Source organism: Labrus mixtus, chromosome 4 (assembly GCF_963584025.1).
Source record: "Labrus mixtus chromosome 4, fLabMix1.1, whole genome shotgun sequence".
Lineage (NCBI taxonomy): Eukaryota > Metazoa > Chordata > Actinopteri > Labriformes > Labridae > Labrus > Labrus mixtus.
In genome coordinates, this window is record NC_083615.1 from 7970225 (window position 1) to 7988870 (window position 18646).

General features: G+C 40.5%; 1 protein-coding gene across 1 annotated transcript; it reads right to left on the bottom strand.

Moving 5' to 3' along the window:
- Positions 1 to 2273: 2273 nt before the first annotated feature.
- On the bottom strand, positions 2274 to 17972 carry LOC132972623 (protogenin B-like). Its single transcript, XM_061035593.1, has 19 exons — positions 17844 to 17972; positions 17039 to 17338; positions 13921 to 14065; positions 12801 to 12934; positions 12409 to 12705; positions 12022 to 12181; positions 11684 to 11931; positions 10929 to 11093; positions 10336 to 10641; positions 9340 to 9525; positions 7130 to 7225; positions 6827 to 7013; positions 6524 to 6651; positions 6199 to 6369; positions 5892 to 6074; positions 5143 to 5266; positions 4882 to 5020; positions 4687 to 4788; positions 2274 to 4599 (listed from the first exon to the last, which is right to left on the bottom strand). The coding sequence occupies exons 1-19, from the start codon at positions 17908 to 17910 to the stop codon at positions 4183 to 4185; spliced, it is 3555 nt and encodes a 1184-aa protein (XP_060891576.1). The 5' UTR covers positions 17911 to 17972; the 3' UTR covers positions 2274 to 4182.
- Positions 17973 to 18646: the final 674 nt, after the last annotated feature.

Here is an 18646-nt window from a genome sequence, read left to right on the forward strand (position 1 = left end):
GTAGTTATTTTATAAGCCTGAAACGTAGGCGGTAGGTAGGTGTTAGGGTGGGGGTTATTTCTGTAGTAGATGAACAATTATGAAAACGGGAAACAGACTGTGGATCATCTTAGATTTATTCAGCCATGGTCAGACAACACAGAAACACAACACACACATCGCTGACCCATGCCGACCAAGATCTCACAATCATTGGCCAAGAGGCAAAAAGGCAAAGTCTTCATCACACAGTGTGGCTTATATTCTGCTAGAAGGTACAGCCAACAAATTCCTTCCTATTTGGGTACATCACTATAAAACAATAAAGATGACATGACACTGATTTGTACACGTATCAGATGTAGACTCTCTGTCTAGCAAACAGTTGTTGACAACATATAGTTGGCTCCTATCTATATATAGATCTGCTACTACTTAGGTGCTTCACCCGTATAAGATGACAGCTTCACAGACCCAAAGGTAGAATTACTGTGAGATGGTTGACACAATTTAAAGATATGGCCACAAAATTATCAAGATGAATGAATCCATGAAAATACGTACTAACAGCAGGTGTAACAACCAGTCTATGGTAACAGCCAGTCTATGGTAACAACCAGTCTATGGTAACAACCAGTCTATGGTAACAGCCAGTCTATGGTAACAACCAGTCTATGGTAACAACCAGTCTATGGTAACAGCCAGTCTATGGTAACAACCAGTCTATGGTAACAGCCAGTCTATGGTAACAGCCAGTCTATGGTAACAGCCAGTCTATGGTAACAGCCAGTCTATGGTAACAGCCAGTCTATGGTAACAACCAGTCTATGGTAACAACCAGTCTATGGTAACAACCAGTCTATGGTAACAGCCAGTCTATGGTAACAGCACGTTGCAGCTTTTTTACAAAATATTTCATGCCAAAGGTTTTCAGTCAGTGATACATTTTACTGTTAAAAGAAAGCATGATGACTCTCGGGTTGGATGGCCCGCTTTGGCGACCCGTAGGCTCATACACTGGTACACCTTTATATATAAGGCAATTCTTGGTCTGCTTCCTCTATATCTATGTGTCTTTATCATGCAGAGAAGTACTGGACAGTATTCTTTGCGTTCTCAGGACCTCTTCATGCTCTCTGTCCCAGACGCTCGGACAGAAATTGGGAGAAGAGCTTTTGGGTATTCTGCACCCTCAGCCTGTAATTTGTTGCAGAATGACTTAAAGCTCAAGGAGCATGGTGTCCTCAAATGTTTTTAAATCTAAAATGAAAGACATGGAAGCAGATTCGATGTTTTAGCTCGGCCGCTTGAACAACTGAGTCCCAGATATGACTCATAGATGGTTTCTATTTTAATCCAAAATGTTGTGCTTTGTAAATTGTGCTGTGTCTCTCTTTTTATTTCCGTCTGTAACTTTGGGTTTTTGCTGCTGCCTGTCTTGGCCAGGTCTCCCTTGAAAAAGAGGTTTTTAATCTCAATGGGACCAACCTGGTTAGATAAAGGTTAAATAAAAACATTTAAAAAATGAGATTTGATTTAAAAAATACTTCTTACTCATGCACAGGACAAAATCAGCCAGAGATAAGAGGTACCACTTTGTCCTCAGAGGTTACCAAAAACAACTTCCTTACAAGAGTTTTATTTTTTTTTTTAAAGATTTCAGTTTTCAAAAGATTCAGCTGAATTTGTAAAGCAGTATGATATATTTTTTATATTCATTCATAGGATTCTGACTAATAAGGTGCACCACAAATTTTCCAACAATGTGAGTTTCTACAGCTGTATTAAGAAGGTAACATGATCATTTAATTCAGGCCCAAAGTTTTCAATTTGAATGTATATGCAAGTATTGAGTTAACGAATAGATAAAAAATGTTCCTAATTAGAATATAACATTACATGGTTTGTTTTTTTCTAAAAAAAAAAGTTAGAAAACAAATGTTAAAAGTCATTTGTTCAGTGGATGTATGTGAAGTTGTCATCACTGCATTAGGACACTATAATACTAACCATTCAAACAATAGTCTAGTGACCATCAGTGACCCATCACTACAGTTGAAAAACATTTATTATCCTCTGATTTGAAGAAAAACTACCGTTCTTGTAACCTGTTAAACTGTTTCATTGTCTGTAATCTCTTTTCATGTCATTGTTTCTAACATGCTGTACACCTAGCACAAAACTGGAGAACATGCATAATTAGTCACAATATTCCTTCCGGTCGTTATTTGCTCACACACACACTGATGGATCAACCCAGCACACAACACAACGTATAACACAGAATGTAGTTTTCCAAGAACAATTTTATTATCTAGTATTTGTGATCATCTTGAGTATCAAAAAAGTCTGTTGCAACATTTCAACACATACAATCATTTGTTCTGTTGCTCTCTTTGGGATAAAAGATGTAGTTTGATATTCAAAAAGCAGAAATATCAGAAAACCATAACTTAAATAATAACATTTTAGTCTACACTGTAAAATCTACATTTGGCACCTGAGTTAAGTCAGCAAAGTCATCTGTGGCTTTCAAATTAACCTTTTATAATAATGCGCTACACAGACAAACGTTGAACTTGAACGCAGACTAATCAATTTACTAAAATGTCACATTAAAACTGGGAAAACGATTTTGTTCACAACACCATGCTAAGAAGACAATGTATCCTAAGTATCAGGTGAAATCTTGTGGTGATAAAAAGACAGCAGAACTGTTTATGACATCTCAAGCTTTAAAAAAGTAAAAATGCCCCTCTAGCAATCAAAACCATTTTGAAATCATATCACATTTAAATGTAAAGAATGTAAATGAAAACCAAAGAAAATCACTAAATAACAGAGACTTCAAGGTTTCTTTGGTTAGCATTATTTGTATTACAAAGATATAAAAATTGATTATGTTGCTCTTCACACATTGGGTTTCCATTTTGATAGTCAGAATCCTTCATTGTCGCACCTGGACAGGAAATCTAAGGGAGAGGAAGTCCCTGTGTACAGCAATATTGGTGAACTGTAACAGATGATTCTCTGCACAAAGAATAAATATTATCATCCATCAATGGCAGGACACATTGGATCTTTGGTCTTGTGTCAATAATTTCCACCTCATGGCACCAAGGATCAACTGCATGAAAAGCCATACCCTTCTGAGGAAGCAGACAACTCTTTGGATAATAGCATCGGCATCACCGCTGCATTTAGCAATGGTCAAGAAGGCAAATGGAACACAGGCCACGAAGACTCGTGCTAAAGCTTTCACCAGAATAAAGCATCAAGAAAATTTACACTGAGAAAAGCATTCAAACCATCATTCTAAGGGAAATTTACATCATTGGTAAGGACAATATTTTGGCAAACGCACCCTCAATATACATCCATTATATTTTTGGTTGCTTTAGAATATCTTTGTACTATCAAAACTCTTTGGGTACAATATTTCACATCTTTGGATCTCATCTCCTTTAGTATGCAAAGCCCTTTTTTGATATTAAGGCCAAGTTAAAGCTTTGGGTTCAATGCACTGAAAATGCCAAAGCCTATTTTTTTGATAAAGCTCAAATAGTTTGACAATATCTAATGCACTTGTTTCTTTCACAACATACACCATTCAAAGACGACATGAAACGAAAGCTCTTTCAACCGTGAAAACAAAAGTTAAAAGAATTTTAAAATATGAGAACCTTCAGACAAAAAGAAAAAAAAAAGAAAAAAAGACATGGCAACAAAATGTTTCACCTTGTCCCCTGAGTCTGAGATATTACTGCACCGTATGTGGTGAAAATGAGGTAGTAATGTATGTATAAAAACAGAACACAGAGGTAGATAAATCAGTCAAAAGGGCTCAAACACACCCTCTGCTCCAGTGGAAAGTAATTAAATATAATGACAATGTATCACTGTACATTTTTTGACATTCTTTTTAACATTCATCATGGGTGAGCTTTGGTTTAGGACAGACAATGCCCAACACAGACAAAAAGGTAGAAAGTTGTTAAAAAAAGAATGGAAATAAAATGTTATAACAAACATTCATACATAATCCTGAGGTAGGTCCGATGCAGAGCACGTTCCGTCTGTAGCAGCAGCTGGCTTCCTGATCCCTTGTGCTGCAGGATATAACTGAGAGGCTCAACCGAGGAAGCCAACGCTGTAGCAGTGGCTCGGCTCCGGCTGCTGGAGACAGATCAGGTCCAGGTGATGTCAGGAGCAGACTGCTGGGGAAGTGTGCGGGTCAGGATGGGAGCCCTGGGAGGTTGAGCAGAGCTGAGCATCAGCAGCGGTGGAGGAGTGATGGAGGGGACGGCTCGGCATCTCCTCATTTTCCACTTGAAAAGACTGCTTAAGCTCAGCCACAGTGGCAACATCGTCTGATCCAAAGGATTCAGGTCTGGAGCGTTGGCTGGTGGAAGGGTTGCTCATTTCTTCATTGCTTTCTTCGTTAGAGTAGTGCCCAGAGTCTCCTGTCTCTTGGCTTCCCTCGCTGCTGTGAGAGCTCTCCGAGTGAAAAGGTCCGTAGATGATCTCCCGAGACGAAGGTGGAAGGGGCGCTGCGCCTAAATGCTCATCATATCTCAGAACAGTTTTTCCAGCTTCATACAAGCTTGCTCGTCTCTCAAGCTAAAGAGATGGAAAAAGAATATGTTTAAATCAATGTAAAAAAAAAGGAACCTGGCTGAAAGGAAAGACAAAAGTTGTATCACTTACATCACTTTCAGCTGGATTCTCCCTCTGGAAGAGAAGCCATCTATTGTTTTGATTCTTGCTACTGACTGGTCCAGCACTATTTATGACCATACTGGATCCATCCTGGAGCAGAAGAGAAAATAAAGATTTTTCATTTTTATAATCCTGAAACCTGCCGCAATCAGAAGACTGTTCACTCTGAATTGTTTGTCTTACCGTGGCATTAAAATAGTGTTCACGCATCATGGGTATAAGAGCCTCAACATTCTCTGCATGGCGTTCATTTGGCAGGGCCAAACCAGAACGTGGATCTTCAGTAACTCCCACAGCAATGACTTTGTGACCAGAGGATTTTCTGTCAGTCAAAAAAAAAAAATCATTTTGTAATCCAAGTTGAGAAAAAAAAACCCACAAGTGCTCATGTTTTATATTACAACTGTTATTTGTTTCATCATTACAAATGGTTTTAACTCTTACCTTGGTCTGCCCTTACTGATGAGGATCAAGGCACACATAACAATACAGGCCAAGGCGATGCTCACACCAACAATGATCCCTGTCATAGACCTTTGGTCTATGTGGTAGAGACCATCAGATAAGACTGGAAGATAAACAACACAGAGTTACAGATTATAAATAAAATACAAATTCTACACATTTGAAGAAAGCTGGAGTCTATTTAAAGCCTCCGTAAGGTACTGTCATCTTTTTGTCGATCTCTGTGGCTTCTGTGGACAAACAGTACTTGTTTTCTCTCCGCTGATCATTGTGTACTAAAAATGTTTAATCCGGCTTCCTTTTTCAAGTCTTATATAGTAAAAACACAAAACTCAACAGATTGACGCAGTCTCATATAAACAGCTTCGACGTGAGATGAGTGCGCCTCTATGTCCACGCATTTGCTCATCATCTTTGCTCTGATAATTAAAAACTATAAACTGGTCATAAGGCACATCTGTGTGAATGTTTGTTGATGGTTGAAGAGGGAGCTGCTGTTACATGCTAAGTATTAATAATCCTGAAGATTCAAAGTAATTATTATAATTTATATTTGCACAGAAGAAAGTATGAAGTCATCGTAGAAAGACCTCTCTCAGCAACGTCAACTATGACTGACTTCCAAGTCTATTCACCTGAGTACCTCCTTGATATTACAAATGGATTAAATAACACATCTTGAAGAGGTGTCTCTATCATGTTTGCCCCAGAACCTTTAGGATGCTTACTTGTTGGATCTGGGAAGCTGTCAGAGTGCCTGGGGTTCTTGCTGCGGTGGGCAGGTCCACGCTTTAATGCCAGCTCCACAATGTTAGAGAAAGGCCCGTCTCCAACCTGGTTTGAGGCTGAGATTTTTACCACGTAGACGTTCCCTGGCTCCAGCTTCTCCAACAGAGCCATCGTATGGCTTCCTGTAAAAAGAAGCAGGAAAACCCAGCAGAGATTAGAATGAATGAAAACTGTTACAGCCACACTAAATGTTGCAAAGCTAAGGCTAAAAACTTTACAGAATACACTCTGCAGTGTGCTACTTACCCTCCCTCTGTAGAATTTGCCAGTGTCCAGACAGCCAGGCTTTCTGGGAAGCGTACAGGATGGTATAGTGAGTAACCACCACATTGGTCTCTGTCGGCTCCCTCCAGGACACCAGAGCAGTGTCGTCCTCTATGACAGTTACTCGCACTCCTGCAGGTGGCTGGCTAGGTGCTGTACACAGAGTGACCACGTTCATGAGAAACAACAGTTACTGATACTGAGAAATATGCAATTATCTGAATCTTAAGATAAAATAAGTACGGAATTGAACAAAGAGAAACATGATCATGGCAAATTTATGACAAGTACGGCCCCCTTTTATTACCTGCTGGCAGGGTCCGATGGTAAACTACAGAACTCCAGGGACTCGACATCTGGTCCACGTGGAGACGCACAACAAACTCATAGCGAGTGTTTGAAATTAAGTTCTGAACCATCACACTCTGTTTGGTACTGTGAAAAGACAGCAATTAACATTATCAGCATTTCATCTTCCTAAATCCTTAAATCACCATTAGAAACAGAGAATGATGAAAAAACAGGAGCCATATCAACATGGAAACATGCAGTGAAATGTGACATCATTACTTGGAGACTTAATTTTACATGCAACAACTGATTTTCTTACATTTGTATGTAGCGTATAGCAGAGGCATTGTGAGTTCCCACAGGTGTACAACGCACTGTATAGCTAACAGTCTTTCCTGAGGGGAAAGCAGGACGGCTCCAGCGAAGAGAGACCGAAGACGAATTGTTCCCTAAGACCGTCACAAGATCAGGAGGTGGAGGAGATACTGCAGGCTGCTCTCTAGCCGCTGAGAGATAAAAAAAGAGAATGCATGTTTTCATCACATTTTCAATTTGACGTAGGTCTGTCCAATATTTTATGCAAGACATTCTTTAAATAAGCCATAAATAAAAAAATACTTACACACACATCCCGGCGTGCTAACTGTTTGGTCCGTTTGATAGCCTTCTCCAGCTTCACTGACAGCAAGAATCTTGACATGATACTTTCTTCTTGGATCTGGAATTGAAAAGAAAATCCTCTTAAAACTATTACCGCACATGTTGCTAAAACTTAAATAAAAGGGATAGACAAATTGAAATTACAATAATTTCACAGAGAAGCATTTTTTAATTCCAATAGAGGCCACATACAGTATATATTGTGTTATTATTGCCACATGAAGATCATCATCAAGATGCCAAAGTGATGGTTCCCAAAAAGAACAGCATGTATTTCTTAATAAAAGGCAGACACATTGATAGTCAACAGCAGGAGGTAAAGGGTCTGGGTCAAAACTGACCATTCCTCTTTCCCCAACAATGAATGGTCTCCTAAGTCACCCCAAACCTCTCATTTATCATGTGTTGAGTAAGGAGCAAGAGGACGATCAACCAGCACCAAGTAATGCCCACTAAATGTGGTGACACGGTCAACAAACAGGCTTTACAACTAAGAAACCATATAAGCATAAAGTTTATTATTTATTCATTATGAATACTATACCAACAAATTGCAGAATTTAAGGTGAATAACAGAGGTGGGAAGGGCTGAAAATAGGATCTGTTTGTATTGTAAACTGAAAAAGATGTGTTATTGGACATAGAGGCTGTGTCAATAGGAGGGGTCTTGAAGTCTGGGGATGGGGAGCTTTGGTTTAAAAATATTCCATGAAACTTTTTTTTTTTACTTAAAAAAATCCAAGATTACCTTAGCTCCTCAATCAGGAGGTTTTTTGGGAGTGTTAAGGTTTGTTTTATGTGTGCAATGTGAAAGGTCAGCCAGTTGGTATTGACCAGGGAAGCCAGTGTGTCCAGGCCTGTTGTGGGGGCTGGGCCAGAGGCTGCCTTCAGCTGCCGGGATCCTAGGCCCATGGGACTGGGGGAGTTGACTGAGGTCATGAGGTCAAGCCAAGATAGAACACAAGGAATCTGGGCGCAGGACTCAGGGATAGGGGCTGGGCCCCTTTTGTTCCCTCTTTCTCGCTCTTACTGCTGGCCTTGTGCAATAGCCTTAAACTTGGAGCAACAAGGAAAGAAACATGGCTCCTAAAGAGAACTTGTGTTGACATCAGTTATATGTAATATGGCAGCAACTTATATGACTTTTCCATACAGCTGTATCATCCAAGCAGAATGGTTTTAGAATTCTAACCACAAACTATTAGAATAACCCCACTAATCTACACAGTTAGCGCCAATCAACACATTTCTATTACCAAAGCATTTGGGGTATGATTTGATAAGAAGCCTCACTGTGATTTGTGAAACACATAAGTCAAAGTTTTTAGTATAGTTAACTGTTTTTATCACGATCATCATGGGTAAATTGCATATATTGCTGTGGGTTGTTTACATGGACAGCAATGAAGACCTATGGGGGCAGGGATGTTATCCAGGACTAATGTCTCACGGCTAGAGGTCAGTGGCTTAGTCCTTCTCTGGCCAATCCCAGGGGTTTTTGTTTGTGTGCTCCTGTGTCCAGCTAAAGGGGGTAGTGGCCAGGGTCTTACGGGGAAGGTCTTGCCCTGAACACAACACAATGGCCAGGGGTAATTATGCAAGCTGCGAGATGGGAAACAGTGGTGGGAGGGACATCTGGACCCTGACCTCTAACCTTGGGAGCCTGATTTCACACAATACCAAAGCCAGACTGGAGAGGGCCGCTGCTTAGGCAGGAGGGGTCAGCACATATTGATCAGGACACTGGGTGAAAATGCAAAAGCAGCATCCAACTGCCCACTGAATTAAATTGGGAAGACTCATCTGAGTGAGAACCCATCGGTCACTCTCTGTTGTCTCTAACAAAATCACAGGTTTTTTAATTTGATTTCTGTATCATATTCGTGATTTTTGTTAATATGGCTATTTGTCTCTTGTATCCCTATGTTTCTTTATCATCAATGTAAAGCACACTGAGCTTACCTTAAATGAGATGTGCTCTATAAATAAACTTTATATTTTATTCTACAGGTCTAGATGGTAGAAATACTCTGACATTGTCGAATAACCATATATTTATATATATATATACATATATATATATACTGTATATATATGCTTTTCCCCCAATCTGCTCCAATATAACATCCTATTTCAACCAAACAACTTTGAGAATATAAGTGTGCAACTCACCAAGGCCACTGATGGTGTGCGTATAGTTTTGAGCTTGCAGCTGGATGATGGGCTGCTCTGGTTGGCCCTCCTCATGGTAACACAGCCTGTAACCCTGGACAGCCACAGATTCTTGGGAGATTTGCCAGCGTGCCACAATGGAGGTGCAGTTCAGGGGCTCAAGTTGAAGAATAGGGGCTGAAGGCACTAAGAGGTAACAGCAGGCATGTGATCAATGCACACTCACTCACTCAAGAGTTGGAAGCATAGGATGACTTACTGTAACCTAAGCACAAAAAACAACAACAACAACAACAACAACAACAACCACAACAACAACAGTACACTGGTATAGGTGATACATTGTGAAAGGGATCAATGTTTTTCACGGGGTTCCACTGAAGTTTAAATTCAATGTGATAATTCTTCTGGCTGTGCTGCTCTCCATCAACTAATTTCAAACCTGAAAAACAAAATCCAGCTTTGGTGGACAAACAGCCTCCCCCAAAACACCAGGCCATCAAAAGGGGCTATTCTTTCCTCCACATAGACGCCTGAGGCCCTCTCTTTATGACCCGTGACTGAGGCCGCTCTAACATCACTGACAGCGAAGGGCAAAGGTTCCTGGGTAACCAACACAAAGACTGTGGGACAATGCTACAAGAGCAAACTTAAGTCATAAGCTGGCTACTCTGCATGAGCTCGAGTGATTCTCTTGGTGTTTCAGGAGCCACAAAGCAACGATCTGACAAGATTTAAAGCACAGCATTTTAGATGTTTTGCACTATGTGATTCTATCACTCTATAGCGTGTACTTGTTTTTGCTTCTTACCCTGATAAAAATGACTGCTTGACCAAAATAATACATTCATACATGAAAACTAAGTCGCAAACGCAAATATGAGGTGAAGAAAACCAATCTAGAACAAATGTTTCATTAGATTTAAAAACTGAAAGTTTCATAAAGAATTTTATCGCCAGCTCTCAAAATGTCCTTTTCATCTTTTAGCAATTTACCTTTGCTGCTGGAAATCTTGGGCGTACGGTGTGAGGTCCATGCAGAAGGCTCACACCAGCCCACACGGGTGGCTGCAGCCATGCGGAGCAAGTAGATTGTGTCAGGCTGAAGGCCCTCCAGCAGATATTCTGTGCTGTTCTGAGGTATTTCCACAGAGTTGACAGTGTTGTCCACAGCTGTACGATAAGAGAGTCTGTATGCAGAAACCCGTCCGCGGCTCAGCTTGGCAGGCAGCTGCTGCCAGCTCACCTGGATATCTGTGGAGCTGTGGCTGGTCAGACCAAGCTCTGGGGTACGCAAAGGCACTGCAGAAAGATAGAAATAAAACTCATTCACTTGACTCTGATAAAACGTTGGGTTTCTTCACAATATAGAAATGTTTGCAAAAAGCAAAAGTGTTATGTTTCTATTTATCATAAACATTACATTTCTGTTAGTAAATGGAATACACACAAGTGTTTAACATCATCATGCCCATCCCACTTTTTTCTCGGAAAGTGCTCTGCACACACATCAATCACATGCGTTTTAGCTTAAGTGCCAGGGTGATTTATTGTAAGGAATGCAGGGAGTCTCAATGCTCTGTGCTTACCATCCTCCAGGGTATGTTGACTGACTTGGTCTGACATACGACTGGCTCCCATTGGCATATAGGCCACAATGTAAAAGCTGTAGTTTCGAGCTGGCTCAAGGTCATCGATGATATAACTGGTTGTGTCGTTTCCAATAACAACTTGGTATTCTTCGTTGTTCAGACCTGACATGCAACAGATAATAAAGTAGGTTACATTTGTCCCAGAGAAAAGAAACCTCTATGACAGGTTGTCAAGATGTAGCATGTAAACAGTATTTCAAACGGCTTGATGCTTGCAGTTTCTGAATGACGCTCATCAGGCTTTAAGGCCACTAAAGAAAACCTTATCTAAACATTAAAATATGCTCACTATAAGTGCAGACTTGGAATAAATAGAATTACTTTACAGTCAATTTAATGGATAAAGTTGAATATCTCCTACAACCCTGGTTTGAACCCGGGTTAGAGCTTTAAAAATGCTGCCCTGTCCCTTTAACTACAAGAAGAATGAGCTGCAGAGAGGACAATGGATTTGCAAAGCCCGTTGTTATTTCAGTGAAGTTGCCATTCCGAATCCTCCTTGACCTCTGCTCTGTGCAGCAACAACAGATGGCCTTCACTAAGGAAAGTTGATCACATGTGAGCGCACAGGGTAGATTATTGCTGTTGACTGTCATCTTGTATCTTTTCTCACCTTCATCCTCCAAGCCGAGCTGTTAAAACCAAACATAAACCTTGAAACATAACCCAAAAGTGAATCTTCTTTGTCTCACCTTCAGCTTTCATATAATGGATGGAGTAGGCGATGACTTTGTCTGCATTGTAGAGAGGTCTCTGCCAGGCCAGTAGGATAGCAGAGCTTGAGATGGTCTCAGCATGGATATTTCTTGGTGCACTTGGCCTGTCCTCGGACATGACAACAATAAGGCGCGCCAAGGACAGCACAGAACCCTGTTCACTCTCTGCCATGCACTGATAGATGGCATCATCCTCAGGGATGATCTGGGTGATCACCAATTTACTGCAAAACAACAAATCAAATATTTATAATAGTAAGTATTACATTGAATTTGATTAAGAAAGTGTTTTTTTTCCCCCTGTGTGACAATACCTGTTGTACATCTTAATCCTCCCATTTAAGTGAACTTCTTCTCCATTCTTCAGCCAGCTGATGCGTGGCGTGGGCACTCCCTCTGCCTGGCACATAAACCGGGCAGTCCCTGCTCTTGGACGGGTCTGGCTTTCAGGCTTCTCAACAATAGATGGTGGCACTAAAAACATGGGCGTAGGATAAAAGTAATAAATAACTATTGCCCAACATTTCTTTTTTCTGCCAACAAACACTAATAGTATTTAATCTTATATCAACTCTTTCAAACATACACTCTGAACATAAAAGCTTTTGTTTTCGTTGTGGCGTAGCACATGGAATACAAGACACAGTAGGAGAAATAGTTTGTGATGTAATGCAGTTTAATCACTTAAGGGTTTACTGTACCTAGAACTGTGAGGTTGGCTGCAGCAATAGTGAAGTTGCGTGTTCCAGGGGTGGTGGCCCTGCAGAGGTAGACTCCACTGTGCTTGGCATTGACATCAGTAATAACAAGGTTCCCATTGCCCAGCACTTTGGCATTGTACACATCAATGGGTTTACTGTCAGCTCTGCTCCAGGAGATGATGGGCCAGGGATTCCCTGTTGCCACGCACTCCAACACTACAGTTTGATGGAGAGAAACTGTGACATTCTGAGGTCCGGCTATGATTCTGGGCCGTTGCCGTGGTTTCAGGCCAACACCTTTAAAAGACAAGAAATATGTTAAGAAAATAAAATCTCTGTTCCATATATGATTTGGTCTGTTCATGCTGGGTCCTTAAATGAAGTCTCTGTACCTTGGTTGACTGTCAGCTTTGCCTCTCGACTCTTCAAACGGCTACCAATGTTAGTAGCCACACACCGATACAGTCCAGCATCTTCCAACTGAACATTTTGGATCTGAAGAACTCCATTGGGCAGAACCGTTATTCTGAGAACATAGAAAAGGCGACTTGAGGGTCAAACTAGAAGGTGTATTTGGACTGTGGAGGTTTTTGGAGCTGCTGCTGCTGCAACAGGGCTGTGTAAAAAATATTGATTCATCAATGCATTGCAATTAATTTTTTTCCCAATTCAATATCGATTCATAAAAGCCTAAAACCGTTTATTTCTGTTGTAATGAAGGCCCACTCCTGTTGTGGCACTGTGGGTGATGCTGTGCTGTGATTTGCTACAGAGGCCCCACTTGACTAAACAAGGTCTGTTGTTTATTTAACAAAATGGCGACAGCGGCGGGTAGTCATGTAAAGTCTGCGCCTACAGCTGATGTTTGGACACATTTTGAATTCAGATGTAAAACTGGAACATGGGAAGTCAACAAAAGGCATGTCGTGTGTAAGCCCTGTGAGTCAGTATTAAAATACTGCAACAAGACGACAAACCTACGTAGCCACTTGAGTGGACACTACACAGAGGCTGTGCAGCCTGTGGCACTTTACATGTACTTTACTTGTTTCCATGTAATTACAACACAGTAATGTTTACTATTTATGTGCTGCAAACTCAGCTTAGGCACAGTTGTGCAATTTAGAGCACACTGTACTTTAATGTTTTATTCTTTGTTTATTAAAGACTAATTCAACAGTGAAATACATTTTGTGTACACTTTGTCAGGTTGTTCTAAAACAATACAAATAATGTACACATTATTATTTAACAAATATCAGAAGGTACTGTCATGACTTATCAGGGTATTTCTGTCATCTATTCGTATTAATGAATCAATATCGAAGCATTTTGATCAAATGATACCGATTCAAAGTGTGATCCAAAGAATCAAAATTGATTTGAATTGTGACGTTCTAGAAAAAACAAAGCTCTACTACTACTTCATCATCAATACATATTACACATAAGTGGATTGAATGGGGACTATAAGATGGTATCAAAAGTTACTCAAGGTGTGTCTGTGGGTACCTGTCTGTTTGTAGTGGTAATGTGCTTTGGTTGAGCTCCCAGGTGATGGTGGCAGGAGGGCTGGACATGGCTGCACAGGAGAATCGGGCCACAGAGCCCTCAGTCACCACCATAGGCACAGGGTGCAACATAAACTCTGAGATACCTGGGAAGAAAAGAATAATTCATCATCAGAAGTAGAACCTTTCAACCAAAAGCTGAAACGTGTCAAATCAATTGATATTTATTTTGGTAGTAGGCTCATTTTACAGTTATTTTCTTTCTTGCTAAATAGAGCTTTTTCTTTCACCTTTGGTTAAAAATCATACATTATTCATGCAAATCTCTGATTTTGATGGATGTCAACTGACTGTATGAAATGAATTGATCTCTGTAAAAGACAATGATCTTGCTTTTGAGCAGATGAGCAAGCAATCAGGTTCCATACTGACCAGCTGGGCCAATCAATGGATCAATTGAAGAATGACACTGAATGATGCATTGTTATAGATAAATAAAAAAACCCAATCAATTCACTTTGCATAACACGGATTACAAGCAGAAACTAGGAATATAAGAATGTCCAAAACAAAGTTTAAGATAAATGTTATTGTATTTCATGTAGAGGCCAGGAATTACCTTATTGCAGTCAAATATGGTATTTTGTAAGTGTCATGGTTTACCGCTGTGCATAATGACCTGAACCCTACTTTGTAGAAACTAAGGGGGTCTATACTTGTTTTGTTGTGCCTTATACAACCCTGCATATGTTACTGCATTCAAAAGGTCTTTCAAAAATTACAGAAAATAACCAACTCACAATCTGCATTTATCTTATGACAAGACCAATGACCTTCATTCATTAAGGTTATAACTCTCTCCCTCCCCCCCCTTACTCACAGGAAGGAAGTCAATATCATGTTAAAGAAAATCAATATCCTGTTGTCCCCCTGAAACATCAAATTTAAATCCTGAGCCCTGGGAGATACTAACTAAAGAGCAATCCTTTAATTCAAAACCAAATCTCATCAATATCACAAAAATAAACTGTCGGCCCTTCATAAGTGAATCACATCACAGGGTTTGAAGCAGGCAGAAAAAAAAATGGTGTAGTGGGTCATATGAATTATTCCTCAAAAATGGCATTAAGTAAAGTTTAGCTGTAGAGCAGGACAACAAAATCCAATGCAAAAATATTAAATACAACTTCAATTATGTTTATCATTAAGTGTGGAATTATCCACCTTGTCTGTCTATGGACAACATGGCTGATGCGTGATGACAAGCATCCTGGGCCCTCAGGGCCTGGTAAGAAGTTAAAAACATTATGTTGTTTTCTGGTCACAGAGAAATAACAGACGTTCTTCACTCTTGCTTGGATCAGTGATGCAGCTGGAGGGTGTGGCCTGCAAAGACTGAGCTGCTAATATGGTCACCTCTGTTGTAAAGAACAAATCAATGTCTAGGTCAAACAGCACAAAGGTTTCCCTAAAGAGGTCAAAGTTCACTTCAGCCCCCTGTCCATTCAATTTTAGCCCAAACTGGGAGCCAGCTCAAAGTCAGACTACTTTGGGAAAGAGAACATCGTAATTGTTTTGTAGTGTATTTTTTATCCTTTATCAAATTCTACTGTCAGGATTAAAAACAAAATCAAAGCACCTTTGCGCTTGTTTATAAAAATAAAATAAAAAAGTTTGGGAAACATTTGTGATATCTGACAACCTCTGTGAATACAAGAGGTGCAGAAACTGTTGATGTAGTCCTAAAACTAAAAGCAAAAATACTTCCATAGTGTAAACAGGCTTAGAAAGGTTCATCACTGTTCACTGAAATATTAGGTTTGTACGTTCACATGACCTGGCCTGGCCTTTCCTTAACAAAAGGGCTCTGCCTGACAGGGCAACAGAGGGTTGGAACCAGTGAAAGGGATTCTGGCATGGGGGAGAGAACAGCAGGGCAGCCCAGCCAGAGCAGGCCTGTGACATCACAAAGCCTTTCCCCACTGACCCCTGACCCCCTGGACCTATGGACAGAAGGGGAGCACAGCAGAGGCCCATCCTCCACTCCCTGCCTACAGCTGACCCAAAACCTTTAACCCTTTCACTGACAAAGGCTGGACACCAGTCCAGACTTAACTTTTGAGGGTTTTTGCATCGTTCTCTTATGGGAAACATTTAATTTAGATATAACTGCTACAATATTTTGACAGAAGAGTTGGTGTACCTGTTTTTTTTTTTTTTTACGTCTTTCTTTCGGACAGTTGTATCTAGTGCTTCAAATTTAAGTACCCCTGATTTTTGGGACATGTTGCCCAAAATGTTTTACCCTCACAGTCAATGTCAGTGTCAAAATCACTATATTTCAGAAAGCCTTTTTAGTTTCCATGACACCACTCACGGGATATTCCTTCTAAGACCTGTGAAACGTGTCCACGGAAGAGCGGGCCCATTGAATAGAGACAGCTGCTCTGTCCACTGATATGTGGACAAACAAATGCCCTGAAAACGTAGCCTTTTCTTCTGGGGCGGTCAGTGTTACTCCAAACAAAGGCTAAAAGCCAAATGGCCTTTCAGAGATTCCTCTGTGCGGCAGGCCATTCAGCAATTACACAGAGCCACAGTCTGCAGTTACAATGCAATGTTACTAACATGCAAGAGAGAGAGAAGGCTAATCTCTAACTTTTAGCCAGTATTCCCTGATTACTTTTATACATGTCCAAGAGGTACTTTCTCTTAAAACATGTAAGTGATATACTCAGGACCCAGGGTTGCCTATTATTGGAGTATTTATGAGCTTTTAGATTGACTCTCCATGTATTTTTAACTGTCTCTTAAAATGATCCCATAACTGGGCTGACAGCTTTAAACTCAAGCATGGCTAAGTCTGCACAACTTCCAATTACATGGAAACCCAGACTTAAGAGGTTTTTCCTTAGTAAAGGGAAAAAGTGGGGAGGGGTACATCTGCTTCCCATCTCCAGGTTAATAACCCATGAACTTGCCATCCTGCATGTTGACACCACAAAGTGTATACCACCAACAAGCTTAACTTATCCTCATCTTGGTCTCAACCGTGGAAAACGTAGATAAAGTTCTCATCAACCCTTGGGAGTGTATTTCACTCTGAGCGTTATACTTACTTGCGATAGTAAGACGTGATCTTTGGCTTAGGATAGCTCCATATTTGTTTTGTGAGAGGCACTGGTAGAATCCCTCGTCTGATTCCTCCTTGGTATGCTTTATCTTTGGTATGTACAAGGAGCCATTTGACAGAAACTGGATGTGCTCACTTTCTGCCAAGTGAACTCCATCCTTTAGCCACTTGATGGTGACTGGAGGCAGCCCATGAGCCTGACAGTCCAAGACAGCAGGGTCCTTTGGTAGTGCAGTAACATCACTGGGCTCTGTGATGAAGGACAACTCACTGAAACATAAAACACCTACAAGAAAAAGGGAATATCAGTAAACCTTATTTTTTGCATGAACACAGCTGCACAACACTGTCTATACAAACTGACAGATCACACCTGATAATTGAAAATGTGGAAACACAATTATTTAAAAGGGGCCATACAGAATGATGGTGTTGACTAACAATGAGTCATTAAGAGAAACAAGTCATGCCCTAACAAATAGGTAAAGCAGCTATAACCATGTATGTTGTTTTCAATGTTGGACATAAGCTGCGTTGAGTAAGTGACGTTATGAGTTAACGTTTGACAGAGAAATTACACAGTAAAAAAGTTGAGTATGCATTTTAATAAAATCTAAGTAAACCAGAAAACATTCGTTTTTAATCGTATTACAGTCGATTAATGTGGCCTATTTTATGCATTGAGGTAAAATCTTTCTACGCAGTTCATCAACATTAATCAGCGGTCAGTCAATCAGGTCAGCACACTTAACCTGTTAATGAAATATCCAGGACCAAAACAAGACACTTACTTGAGAAAGGAAGAAACAAAACAAAAAGCAACCAGTGCTGGTGGACTTTCATCTTAAACTTCGCCATTTATCCGGACTGGTGTGTCATTTTCGTCCCTCCGCGAACCGCCGCTCTCCTGCGTGCTGTCCGTATATCCCCAAACTCACTTCTGCCAGCGACGGAGGACCGACGGCTCAACTGGGGTGCCGGGGAGCCTGTGACGCATGCGCAGACGGCTCAAGCTACAAGCGTGTGTGGTTTGTCTCACTGAGGTGTGGGGACCCCAGGGGCCCTCAGGAGGTACTGCCACTGCAAAGAGTATACTGTGTTGCTTCCTTTCAATTATTTATGGTAAACTAAATAACGAACCTTTCAAAATGGTTCTCTTTACCAAAAAACTTCTGGTCTTAATTACTCAGGCTTTCTAGTCCAGTTTCCACAAGTGCTTAATTTCATTGTAAAGATTCTAAACACCTGCTCTGATCTCTATTTTTTAGTAAGAGCTCTTATCTATATAGTTGTCACCCTGTTCTCCACAATTTATTTTGTACCTATTTCATCAACATGTATTTTCTGTTCAACAAGTTGAGAGTTTCTGCTTTTTCCAGCCGAACAGTTTAAACACTAAATAAAGCTGAAATGCACATTTCAAGCTCTGGCCTGGTCTAAAGACCACATCTGTACCTACAGTCATTTTAAACAGCAAGTCAAGTATGTTGATGACAAGTCATCAATAATATACCACTGCTTTCCCATGTAGCAACTTAGCCTCATAATTAGATCTTCTTTCCTGTGCATAGGAAATCTGAGAGCACAAAACAAG